Raw genomic sequence first — 13,436 nt, 5'->3', positions numbered from 1 at the left:
AGATGGCGGCGCCGCTTTGCTACCTCTGCAACCTTCACTAAGATGGCGGGTGGTCGTGACGTCACGTCCGGCGAGGCAGCGCGCGACCTTGCCGCGCGCGGTTCGGCGCGCGTCCACGATTGGTTGAGACGAGGTTGTTGTTGGGGTGGGGGGGGTTGGTAGGGGGGGGAGCGGTGTGTGACCAATCGCGAGGCGCCGCCAGACCCCACGCGCGCGGCTTTAGCCAATGGGGCTGCGCGCTGCGCCGCCCGTCCGCGGAAGAGTGGAGCGAGGGAGAGCGAGAGAGAGGAGCGATCGAGCATGGCGGCTGTGGTGGTGATGAGCGGTGCCGTGTGGCGGAGCGCGACGCGGGGAGCCCGTGCGGTGCTCTGCAGCAGCAGAGCCATGAGCGGCGAGGTAGGCGACAGGCGGCGGTGTCTCGTCGCGGGCAGCGTTCGGCTGCAGCAGTGGCAGCAGCGGCGGCAGCAGCGGCTGCGTCATTGTCAACGCCCTTGACGGCATCGTGGTCATTCACCTCGACAGTGACTCGCCACGCGAGGTTGTGGATCTCGACATTCACTTTGCTCGTCGTCGTGGGCTCCTCGTTACAACCGCGGACGGCGGTGCCGTCGGCAATAGCGGCCACGTCGTTAACGTCCTCATCTTGAAGGCGTAAGCCCCATCGCCATTAGCCTTCGCCGTGGTTGACCGGATTAAAACTTGTAACGTCTTCTTTGGTCGTTTCGGTAAGGTCACGTAGAATGAGAATAAAATAATAAAATAACACAATAAAATTCTCGCGACGTTTCGACCACAACGCAAGCGGCCGTCTGTTCCTGTCACCTGAAGACGGCCGCTTGCGCTGTGGCCGAAACGTCGTGAGAATTTTGCTGTGTTATTTTATTATTTTATTCTCATTCTACGTGACCTTACCGAAAGAACCAAAGAAGTTGAATCCTTGCAGTCACGAAAGCTTTAGATCGAAACTTCTAACGTCATTGACGATCATCGGGACTGAATGAGCAACGTTCATATCGGCCACATCGCCATTGCTAACGCTTATTATCCGTGACCTTTATACCTTCACCTCGGCGGTAACATCACGATTATTAACAACATCGGCAAAACAACATTAACTTTATCGTGGGCGTCCAATAACCTCGGGTTTAACATGAACATCATCACTTTAATCAACTCGTTTAGTATTATTATTAGTATTGCCATCATCATCATCAACGCCATCAATAACAGTCACCGTAGCAACATTATGGGTGCCGGTGGTGGAGGTTTTGGCGGTGTTGTATTTATACGATGATGACGGTAAGGGTTGGTTATCGTTAGTTTGTTATTACCATTGTTTACGCCGACTATCGAAACCCATTGTCATCAGGGCCCTGTGCCAAACTTTAGCAGTAAGAGGCGGGGGTTGACTGCCGTGTTGATTCAAATCGAGTAAAACATTTTGCGGTGTTAATTTTTGTTCTTTTTTTAAAACGTTGGACCGCCACAATGGGCCAAGCGGCCCTGATGGGACGATGTCGCGTGATCTATTAACGTCCGCTCGCAGTCATTAACCAGGGCGGCCCGCTGCAACACGTGACGAACGCGCTCCGCACGCTCGTCACAGTTGAGCATGGTCACTGTGATGGGAGGGCGGTGATGGTTATACTATAAATAGTATAATTATTAGTGACCGCCATCATCGCTCACGCACCACACGTCCACTACACAATTGGGTGGAGTTGTTCAGCCTTTGGGCACAATGGCATGGGCTGGGTCAGGCTGGGTCGCGGTGATTTCACGAGAACCTATCCGCAGATTCGCCCCCTGCTGACGGCCAGCGGTAGGTGTGAGTGATGTGTGTGAGTGATGTGTGTGGTGTGTGAGTGATGTGTGTGGTGTGTGTGAGTGATGTGTGTGGTGGATGTGAGTGATGTGTGTGGTATGTGTGTGAGTGATGTGTGTGGTATGTGTGTGTGAGTGATGTGTGTGGTGTGTGAGTGATGTGTGTGTGGTGTGTGTGGTGTGTGTGAGTGGTGTGTGTGAGTGATGTGTGTGTGTGAGTGATGTGTGTGAGTGATGTGTGTGGTGTGTGAGTGATGTGTGTGGTGTGTGAGTGATGTGTGTGGTGTGTGTGAGAGTGATGTGTGTGGTGTGTGAGTGATGTGTGTGTCTCGACCAGGGGTCACCAAACTTTTTTCATAGCGGGCCGGATAACCGATAGAATGACGAGCGCGGGCCGCATAATCATTCTGTTAAATACTTGGGAGCGGGAAAGATGCGTATTTGTGTGTGTTGCCATGGAAACCATGGTAACGTCAAAGCGTAGGCTCTGACGGCGGGCCTGATGGACTGACGATCCGGCCCGCGGGCCGTAGTTTGGTGACCCCTGGTCTAGACGTAGGGCACTTTGAGACGCTGTGGAATTGACGCAAGCGCCAAACAAATCTAAATCCTGACCACCACCATCCCTCCATCACCACTGCTACCATCACCACGATCACTTGCTAGTCGGTAATTGTGATGGTAATGATGATACGTGAAGGGTTTGTGTGTGGAGTTTGGCGCCTGTTTACATGCCCCAGCGTCTCAAAGCGCTATGCGTCTCATTTGAGCCATTCCACTGCCCAGCTGTAGTTTTGTTAGCCCTGGGGGATTTCCCCACCTGGTGGCAGCTGTCAATGTGCGGAGCAAGGTGACGCAGCACTGGCCTGCAGATGGTTATTCATAATTGAGTAGGTTTGATGTTCGCGCTGTGGTGCACATAGTGATCATCGCGACGGACCGCACTGCTGTCTCGCAGACACAGCCTGCAGTAATGTTACAGCAGGGGGCGATGTTGCTGTGTGTGATCCCAATCGTGGTATTTCCGGTAGTAATGTTACAAATTTGGACCGTGATGCCAGCACACAGTGACGCCGCAGGATCTTGAACGTTCCCTGTGATTGAAGCGAGTGGCACATTGGAGTACTTTCACACTTAATATTCACTGCAGTAATAACTGGGGTGGCTTACCAGATTCGAAATGTCAAGGCCAAAGTGGGCACGAGGCTCTTGGGGCGTTGCTGTTGGTGATGTCACCGCAACCCAGCCCATCCCAGCCCCGAGGCTCAGCAACCTCTGACCAGTTGTGTCGCAGCGTGTCGCGTGATGTGTCCTGGTCAGAATTCTTGCGTCTCCACGTGTTTATGCATATTAAAATTACACAGATACTAACGGGCAGGAAAAAACATTTTAGATTCAATGATGTTCGCTTATTGTGATTAATGTGATGGCTTCAGATTCCTCAACAATTGTGTTATCGTTGTCCGTGGTGCTAACGTTAAAAAACCGCCACTTTTTACAAATATTTTTGTTGTGTTTCCACACCTGATGATGATTGCTTGTGTTGCAGTCGAAACGTCGTGGGAATTTAATTGTTTTATATTTGTATTATTGTATTGGTTCCCTTCTACGTGACTTTACTGAAAGAACCAAGAATATAATTGTGTTATCGTAATCACAAGCTGCTTCTGTTTATGCTTGTTGGTGGTTGTGGTATTAGTGATGATGGTGGTGGTCATAGTGGTGATGGTGGTGTTGGTTGTGTTCTTGGTGTTGCTGATGGTAGTTGTATTGGTAATGATGGTGGTGATGTGGTTGTTGGTGGTGGTTATGGTGATAGTCTTTGTGGTTTTGTTGTTTGAATTGGTGATGAAGGTGGGATTTTGTGGTCGTGTTATCGTGAGGGAGATGATAGCGGTGGTAGTTGTAGTGTTAGTTGTGGTAAAAGTGGTTGTAGTTGTGGCGGTGATGTTGGTTGTGGCATTGGTAACTGTTGTTGCGGCGATGGTGGTTGTGGTGATATTGATTGTTGTAATGGTGGTGGTGGTTTTGGTTGTCCCGCAGTCAGGAGGCAAGTCCGGTGAGCGTGCCGGCTCGGTGCGTGAGGCCGGTGGGGCCTTTGCCAAACGCGAGAAGGCTGAGGAGGAGCGCTACTTTAAGTGAGCTCACCACCCCACTCACCACCCCACTCACCACCCCACTCACCACCCCACTCACCACCCCACTCGCCACCCCACTCACCACCCCACTCACCACCCCACTCACCACCCCACTCACCACCCCACTCACCACCCCACTCACCACCCCACTCACCACCCCACTCACCACCCCTCTCACCACCCCACTCACCACCCCTCTCACCACCCCTCTCACCACCCCACTCACCACCCCACTCACCACCCCACTCACCACCCCACTCACCACCCCACTCACCACCCCACTCACCACCCCACTCACCACCCCACTCACCACCCCACTCACCACCCCTCTCACCACCCCACTCACCACCCCACTCACCACCCCACTCACCACCCCACTCACCACCCCACTCACCACCCCTCTCACCACCCCACTCACCACCCCTCTCACCACCGCTCTCACCACCCCACTCACCACCCCACTCACCACCCCACTCACCACCCCACTCACCACCCCACTCACCACCCCACTCACCACCCCTCTCACCACCCCACTCACCACCCCACTCACCACCCCTCTCACCACCCCACTCACCACCCCACTCACCACCCCACTCACCACCCCACTCACCACCCCACTCACCACCCCACTCACCACCCCTCTCACCACCCCACTCACCACCCCACTCACCACCCCTCTCACCACCCCACTCACCACCCCACTCACCACCCCACTCACCACCCCACTCACCACCCCACTCACCACCCCACTCACCACCCCACTCACCACCCCACTCACCACCCCACTCACCACCCCTCTCACCACCCCTCTCGCCACCCCACTCACCACCCCACTCACCACCCCACTCACCACCCCACTCGCCACCCCTCTCGCCACCCCAGTCACCACCCCAGTCGCCACCCCACTCGCCACCCCACTCGCCACCCCACTCGCCACCCCACTCACCACCCCACTCACCACCCCACTCACCACCCCACTCACCACCCCACTCACCACCCCACTCACCACCCCACTCGCCACCCCACTCGCCACCCCACTCGCCACCCCACTCGCCACCCCACTCGCCACCCCTCTCACCACCCCACTCACCACCCCACTCACCACCCCACTCACCACCCCTCTCGCCACCCCACTCACCACCCCTCTCACCACCCCACTCACCACCCCACTCAACACCCCACTCACCACCCCTCTCGCCACCCCACTCACCACCCCTCTCGCCACCCCACTCGCCACCCCACTCACCACCCCTCTCACCACCCCACTCACCACCCCACTCACCACCCCTCTCACCACCCCACTCACCACCCCACTCACCACCCCACTCACCACCCCACTCACCACCCCACTCACCACCCCTCTCACCACCCCACTCACCACCCCACTCACCACCCCTCTCACCACCCCACTCACCACCCCACTCACCACCCCACTCACCACCCCACTCACCACCCCACTCACCACCAGTCCCGCCACCCCGCTCATCCCACGCTTGTTTTTGGTGTGATTGATAATTTGCTTCTTTGCTGTACTTTATTTGAAAGTTGTTCCATGGTCATTTTCGTGACCCAAGGTATCTCCTGCAAACGAGACTCTACCCTGGTCTCTCCCGAGTACCCGCCTGGTTACACAACGGCATCTTGGCGTGAACCTGAACCTCCTCACTCACTCGCTCCACCTCAAACGCTCTCCCACCAAAGCCCCACCCCAGGCCACAATGGCCGGGTCCTCGCTCACCCCCCAGAGACACACCTGGCTGGAACGAATCCCTCTTGTCGCTGAGCCACCCGTTGGGGGCAGCATTCACCACCGCGCAGACTCCCATCACCCCCCTGCTGCAGGGCTCTAGTCCTCGTCTTGAGTGTGGGCTATTGTGCGTGCCGAGGTCGCACCTCCGCTCAAAAGGTGACCCGGGGCTTTTTCCCGTGTGGCCCCCAAGCTGTGGAATTCCACTCCCTGTCGGATATTAGATCCGCGGAGTTCCTCGGTTTATTTAAATCCCCGCCTTAACGCGTTTTTTTCCTTTCAGGCTTTTCCTCCCTGTTAATTTTGCTGCGTGTGTTTTGGAGGTGTGGGGCGGGGGTATTTGTATACGTGGTTAAATCGTGAGCCTGCGTGCTTATATTAGGTTTTAGAATTGTGTTAGGTACTGACTTGCTTTTAGCTCTGTGCAGTGCCTCGCCACCTCTGGGTGAAACACTCTTTAAGTGTAAATTATTATTCATTATTAAAAGGACAAGTATGTAATTGGTGACGTTTTGGCAAATTACCCTTCCTCACTTCTTTAATGGATACTTATCTTATAAGTATCCATTACAACAATTATACAATTGTACACCTGATAACAGTGGTGGAGATGAAGAGTGGGGGTTGTTTAATACACGTGGTGGTGTGGTTATGGTGACGGGAGAACAGGCGGGAGCGGTTAAGGGGGGGTTAGGGTATTGATCGGGTTTAGGGTAGTGATAGCGGTAGGGGTAGTGATAGGGTTTAGGATAGTGATTTGGGTAGGAGTAGTGAAAGGGGTAGTGATAGGGTTTGGGGTAGGCCTGGTCGTAGCTGAAGGGCGGTGGGCAGACAGTACGAGTAGCAGGATTGGGCTTGGGGAGAAGAGACGGGGGTTATTTTAAGGGACGAATGGAAGCAGGTTAGTAAAGATGATTGTTTTATGTGGTATGAAGAAGGGCCTTTGCCACAAACGTCACAAACTTTATAAAGTTTATTCCTTTTAAGGCCACACGGTGGTGTTATTGACGCGTGTGTTTAGTTTTTGTTGGTCGTGCACCACTGCCAACGCAGCAGATGTGTTTGGCTTTGGCCTCGGTGATGATCCCACCCCAATTTGTGTCGTTGAGGCCCTCCCACCACCGGACACGGCCGAACGAATTAAATTTCCACGCGGTGTATGAGCGTTTAGCGACGGGCAACCCGATTGTTTCGGCTTCAGCTCCCCGGGTGACTTGGAGAAAAATGATCGCAGCCAAACTTACCAGGGAGCAGCTGTCACCAGCAGCGTTACGGAAACTGGGTGATTGCTACAGCAAAACCTGTCGGTGTGTGAGCAGCTGGTGCAGTCTGTAAACATCAGCTGTGGAGAGACAAAGGCAGCCTGACATGCTGCTATCCCCCCCCCCCCCCCCCACGTATGCAATGTTTGGCCTTCGTAAGTCCTGCTCGCTAACTTAAATACCTGATGCAGTGCGTCAGTATCGCCACTAGGGAGACAAACGCGTGGTGTTTGGCGACTCGCCCCGTCATGTAGCATGCCGGCCTTCATAGTTGCACTTGCTCCAACAGCATGTGTAGGCTATACAAAGAGGGTCTTTGACTTTGTGTAAGGAAATGGGGGTGGATAAGTTGAGTTGGTGGGAGAGCATCCACGCGTGTGTTGTTGTTGTTGTGGGGAGCAGTGGTGCAGCGGTTAGCTCACTGTGCTTCGAACCCGGCGACCCGATTGCTGCGCATGACCAATAACAGGAACCGGTCGTGGTGCTTTCCCCTAGGTCGACTCAGTCTTAAATACCTTGTGCGATGCGTAAACATCACCACTAGGGAGACATGCATGCTGTTGGCGACCCACCCCCTCGTGTACCATGCCGGCCTTCATAGTTCCACTTGCCCCAACAGTCTGCTAACGGCTATATGGGGGATCTTTGTGTTGTGACCTGCAATGTGGTTGAACAGAGTGTGGATGGTATCAACCGAGGCCTCGGCATGAGAGGAGGAAGCTACATTGTAGGTCCGTGCGTGTGACTCCCTGAGTGTGTAGGCAAAATAAGGGGTTTTAGTCTTGTGTAGTGTGTGGAGTGGTAGTGTAGCGTTTAGCGCACTGCACTTCTAACTCGGCCATCCGAGTTCGATTCCAGCTCGCGGCCAACACCAGGTCGACTCGGCCTTAAATGAGTACCTGTTGCGGTTTGTAAGCATCGCCACTCGGGAGACAAAGGCGGCTGGGCGTCGTGTTGGCCGCCCACCCCCTCGTGTGCCGTACCGGCCTTCGTCAAGTGCTACTCGCTAACAGCACTGGCCCCAAAAATATGTTCGGGCTATAAAGGAGATGTTTGTCTTGTGTAGGAAGATGAACACGGATCAGCTGAAGTCTCTGTCCAAGCACCACGAGGAGGAGATCAAGCACTCGGAGGCCGAGATCCAGCGTCTGAAGAAGGAGATCGAGAGACACAAGGAGAAGGTGAAGGGTCTGCGCAAGATCCAGGAAGACGACTAAGGGGGACGTTCGGTGTCGGGGGGGGGGGGGGGGGCGGTGGAGACGTGGGGGGCGGGGGGGGGGCACCGCCATCGCTATGGTTACCGGCTGAGTTCCCAGATACCCCCCGGGGGTCTCCCCGATCGCGGGATCCCCTGCTCTTGGGTCCCTTTGCTTCCAGCTCCCCGTTGCTCGTTGTACTCTGGCCGTGTAAACCACCCCGAGCTGCACGGCACCCGCTCACGGGCAGCCCCCGACCAGCTCTGGCTAGTCTTGACTGCGCGGGACTGTCGTGCGACGAGTTAGTCCTCGAGTCACATTTGCGACGGTCGTTCTTCCCGTCTCCTCATCCTCCTCCCTCCTCCTCCTCCTCCTCCCTCCTCCTCCACCCAGCTCTCGTTTCCCACCACGAACCTGTTTCCCATCACCTCGCTCCCTCCGTCATCCCTCCCTCCCTCCCTTGGCGATCGTGGTCACATTTCTTTCCGCTAAGGAGCAGAACGCGCGCGCGCGCGGGGATAACCGCCATGGAAACTCTGGGGAGGCTTTCAGATTTCAAATAAATGTTGAGTTCAAAACACGGAGGCGCGTCATCGAGTGAGTGAGGTGCGTGCGCAGGTGTTTCCGTTGCTTGAATTCCACCACCACAACCACTGCCGCCGCCGCCACCAGCAGCACCACCACCATGCAGCATGTTGTGCAATAATTCGTTTTTTTTTCAGGACGGGTTTTATTCTGCCCCTGCAAGAAGAAAACGCGCTCCGAGGCAGGCGTGTTGGATACAGGATAGTTTTAATAAGTATTATCATGGTTATTCGATTACATGTTGACTTAAGAGTTGCTATGAAATGTCAGGGTAAACATTTTAACTACCCCCACCCATCCTTGCCAAACACAAGCGATACGGGCTGCGCGCACATACCACACGCACGTACCACACGCACGTACCACACGCACGTATGCCAAACGCTTAAGGCCAACCACACACCACCAATAATGCCACTTCGCGGCATTTGCCACTAAGTACCGGTGACGTCACCACGGCGCTCGTGCCAGGTCAGGTGCACCTTGAGACCACGTGAAGTGTCGAAGGCTCGCTCACAGGAGGTCACGAGAGACACACCCAGATGCCATGGGTCGACTGACTGTGATGGCTGGCAGATGTGTCACGTGCTCACCACTGTGCCAATTTGTTGCGTTTTATTCGCCCAGTGCTCCGCTCGTTGTTGCGAGCGTCGCTCCTCCGCCCTCTGTTGTTGTTGGAGAGTGACTCCCTCCAGCCGTCCAGTAGCGTCCTTCACGAGCCTCCTCCATCGAGGCCGATCTTGACAACACTGGCTCCAGTCATCGGCAAGTCCAATTGGCACCACATCTTGCTGAACCGCATCAGCCCATCTTTTCTCCAGCCCGTGCCGTGCCTATTTATCCCCAAATAGAAACTGCTTGGGCATGTGGTGCCGGGGAATGTGGGCTGCATAGCCTAGCCAATGCAGCCTCACCTGCCAGAGGAGCTTACGAATGGCACGGTGTCCAGATCTTTTAAGGATCTGTGAGCTCACCCAATCAAGCCTGGTTAAACCCAGGATGGATCGTAGTTCAGGCCAGCCTGAATGTGTCAAACTGGAACATGTGCCCTTGAAAGGACTCCACATTTCACAAGCATAGAAAAGAGAGGACATAACTGTGGCCGAGAAGACCAGGAGCTTGGTATGAAATGACAGACCAGGGAGCTTCCACACAGCTTTACGCAGATGATGACAAGATAATGCCGCCCAACTGATTCAGAGTGAGACCTCAGCTGCCAAACTGGAGCTGGTCATAAACATACTGCCCAGGGAGCTCCACTCTCACGAACTGTCGAGTCACACGCAAACAGAACAACCGCCATTCGCTACTAAGTGGGGGTGACGTCACCATGGCGCTTGTGCCAGTCTATGTGCATGTTAAGGCCACGTGAAGTGCCGAACGCCCGCCAGCAGGAGGTCACGGGACAAGACCCAGGTGCGATGGGTTGACTGATATAACTGGCCCATGCACTACCTGTGCCAACATGCAAACATGCCACGTACTGTGCCAACATGCAAACATGCCACGTACCACACAATTATACCGAATGACAAAGACAAAACTCCATCGTGTCCCCTAGGCTGTTTGTTAAAGTGCTATCAGCGAGCACTGATGTAGGCCGGCATGGCACACGAGAGGGGGTGATGTCAGAACCACTGCTGGCCACCTTTGTCTTCCCAAGCGTGTTCACGTTTGCACACCACGCCGGGCACTCGTTTAAACAACCGAATCGACCTCGCAGGAGGCCCTATACACCACTTTAGATGCGTCGCTCACCACTCATGTTAACCATGACCGGCAATTGAACCCAGGTACGTTAGATTTGCAGTGCAGGTGTGCTTACCGCAGCGCCACCGCTCCCCCGCTACATGCGCACACACGTCGTCCTACCTGGACCACACACAAACCGCAACGTGTAACAACAGCAGGGCAGGGCCGACGTTATCTGGACGTTCCTGGATGGTAAGAGACCTGGGTCCGCTACACCCACGCGCAGTGTCACCAATGTTGGGTCATTAACATCCCTGTAGTGAAAGGTCACTTGGGATCGCTCGCAGCAAGTGGCATCTCGCGTGAAAACACTTGGCAGGACCCTCCCGCAAACGAGTCTTGAGACTCGGCGAGGCTCTCCCGGGTGAACGAGTGACATCGTGAGTGAGAATCGATTTCAGAAAAAAAAATCGATTCGTACCTCAAGTGATTTATTGCTTGAATGAGCATCGGTGCTCATCTCCCGTTTGCAGCCCCCGCAGAGCCAGTGGTGGAAATTCCACATTCCTATGGCGAGGTAGAGGTTCTGCATGGGACGACCACTTTAATAATAATAATAACCGTCCCCATGAAGTAGTAATTTTATCGACCCCAGAGGGATGGATGGGCTGAGTCGACACCCAACCATGCCAGGATTTGAGCTCGCCACCTTGCGATTGTGATCCGCACGCTGAGCACCAACGGCCTAAATTAATCCACTGCTGGATGTCGGTCGCCCGGTGTCGTTCAGCCATACCTCACACTGACCGCTGCGGTGGGACGTTGAAGAGGGGGTGACCCTGGTATTTCACGGCTTCGAATATCGCTCGCCGCTGACGTTGGCTGTGAGCGGGAATCAAACTCGGGAACGCTGGGTTTGCGGCGGGGTGCGCGTACCACGGGTTGATATTTTAACCCCCGTGCAGGAGACTGGCCGGGTCTCTTCCTCGAGCAGAAGCAGACACTCTCGCTTCATTAGCACATCTGTAAAATAACAAATGAAGTTTTTTTTTTGTATATATATTCTTGGTTCTTTCGGTAAAGTCGCGTTGAAGGGAAACAATAAAATAAAGTATATATATGAAACAATACAATTCTCACGACGTTTCGACCGTAACACAAGCAGTCATCATCAGGTGTGAAAACCAACGGCAAGAAACTGAAGTTTTTTGTTGTTGCCAAGTCCCATCAGCCGCGCTTGCTTCCTGGCATTTCGGCAACATTTGTTCAACACAGGAGAACATTCTGGGCCAGTTTTCAAGACTTAGCATCGGGCTCGCTTGGGGGAGGGATAAATAGAGGAGGCGAGTTTTGTCTCTTGTGTGTTGTTTATGCGTTGAACTAGGACCCCCCGTGTCTGAGACACAGGGCTTTGCCTATCTGGCAGTTCACCTGCATTGGTTCAAGCGAGCCTGGCACGACTGATGAGACACCGGATGTCGTCGCTCATCCAGAGTTTTGCTTCTGCTGAGCCAATGCCGCTGAAATGAAGCTCAGAAGGCAGGCCGTGTGGCTGACGGAATGTGTGAAACGTACTTTTATATATTTTTAGTTGGCAGGGCAAGAGATATGGGACGCAGGCGTGTGTTGTCTGCTTATTGGTTCTGCGATGCGAGTCTCTGCAGGAGGTTGTTTGCCCAGAACAGACGTCGCCTGCCGTGTCTCAGCCCATTTCCCGGGCCACTCCTCCTCCATCCTCGTCCTGGCTGTGATTGGCTGCCTCGTCCTCGCCAGGTGCTGTGTTGGAGGGGAGACCGGGTGGGTAATCTGTGACAGCCCCATAATTCTCCCAGAATTCCTCCGTTCCGACTCTTGGGGGGCGGCCGCAGTCTTGCCACGACGCCTCGGTGCCCGGCCCCGCGTCTCCGCACGGCGGCCGGCCGCGCACGCCGCTCGCCAGCCCCGCGGCGACGTAGCCCGCGCCGTCGCCCTCGTGGCCGCCGCCGAGGCCCAGGATGGCGGCCGTGTTGACGTAGCGCGAGGAGGAGGACGAGGAGGAGGAGGACGAAGAGGAGGAGGACGAGGAGGAGGAGTTTGGGAGCTGAGAGGTGTAGCCGCTGTCGGACGAGGGGCACCGCGCGCCGCGCGGCTGCCACGAGACCGGCGGGGCGGGGAACTCGCGCACGACGCTTGCGTACCCCTCGTCATCGCCCCCCTCGTCGTCGCCCCCCTCGTCATCGCCCCCCTCGTAGCCGCCCTCCTCCCCCTCGTCGTCGCCCTCCTCCCCCTCGTCGCCATCGCCCCCCTGCTCGTCCTCCCTCTCGTCATCGTCGCCGTGCTGCGGGTGAAGAGGGCGGCTGTCGCTGTGTAGCGACAGCCGCCTCTTGCCGGCTCTCACCTCGGCCTCCAGCAGGGTCGCCTGCGTCGCCAGCGGCGGGAACCGGCATGGGTCACACGTGGGGGACGGCGTGTTAGTGTGTGTGTGTACGTGTTAGTGTGTGTGTGTACGTGTGTGTGTGTGTACGTGTGTGTGTACGTGTGTGTACGTGTGTGTACGTGTGTGTGTGTACTTGTTAGTGTGTGTGTGTACGTGTGTGTGTGTGTGTGTACGTGTGTGTGTGTACGTGTTGACTGACCGTGGCACCTGGGTCTACCCCGTGACCTGCCAGCGGGCGTTCGACACTTCACGTGGCCTCAGGGTGCACATAGCCTGGCACAAGCGTCGTGGTGACGTCACCGCCACTTAGTGGCGAATGGCGGTTGTTGTTGTTGTGTACGTGTTAGTGTGTGTGTGTGTACGTGTGATGTATGTGTGTACGTGTGTGTGGTGTACGTGTAGTGTACGTGTAGTGTACGTGTGTGTGTGTACGTGTAGTGTACGTGTGTGGTGTGTGTGGTGTACGTGTGATGTACGTGTTAGTGTGTGTGTGTACGTGTAGTGTACGTGTAGTGTACGTGTGTGTGGTGTAGGTGTGTGGTGTACGTGTGGTGTACGTGTGGTGTACGTGTGTGT

General features: G+C 55.2%; 2 protein-coding genes across 2 annotated transcripts in view; one reads left to right on the top strand and one right to left on the bottom strand.

The window, feature by feature from the left end:
• Nucleotides 1-238: 238 nt before the first annotated feature.
• Nucleotides 239-8,749, top strand: ATP5IF1 (ATP synthase inhibitory factor subunit 1). The gene is made up of 3 exons (XM_076053234.1): nt 239-396; nt 3,868-3,962; nt 8,038-8,749. The coding sequence occupies exons 1-3, from the start codon at nt 301-303 to the stop codon at nt 8,186-8,188; spliced, it is 342 nt and encodes a 113-aa protein (XP_075909349.1). The 5' UTR covers nt 239-300; the 3' UTR covers nt 8,189-8,749.
• Nucleotides 8,750-12,146: 3,397 nt separating this feature from the next.
• Nucleotides 12,147-13,436, bottom strand: part of LOC116955532 (uncharacterized) — a 28,145-nt gene continuing 26,855 nt past the window's right edge. Inside the window, exons 7-8 of the mRNA XM_076053206.1 lie at nt 12,585-12,842; nt 12,147-12,413 (exon numbers count right to left, since the gene is read on the bottom strand). Coding sequence (XP_075909321.1) covers nt 12,147-12,413; nt 12,585-12,842 — 525 coding nt within the window. The remainder of the gene's footprint in view (nt 12,414-12,584; nt 12,843-13,436) is intronic.

Source organism: Petromyzon marinus, chromosome 60, assembly GCF_048934315.1.
Source record: "Petromyzon marinus isolate PM22_M1 ecotype Great Lakes invasive population chromosome 60, UKy_Petmar_22M1.pri1.0, whole genome shotgun sequence".
NCBI lineage: Eukaryota > Metazoa > Chordata > Hyperoartia > Petromyzontiformes > Petromyzontidae > Petromyzon > Petromyzon marinus.
Note: the sequence above shows the minus strand (reverse complement) of the source record. Positions and strands in the feature narration are given on the sequence as shown.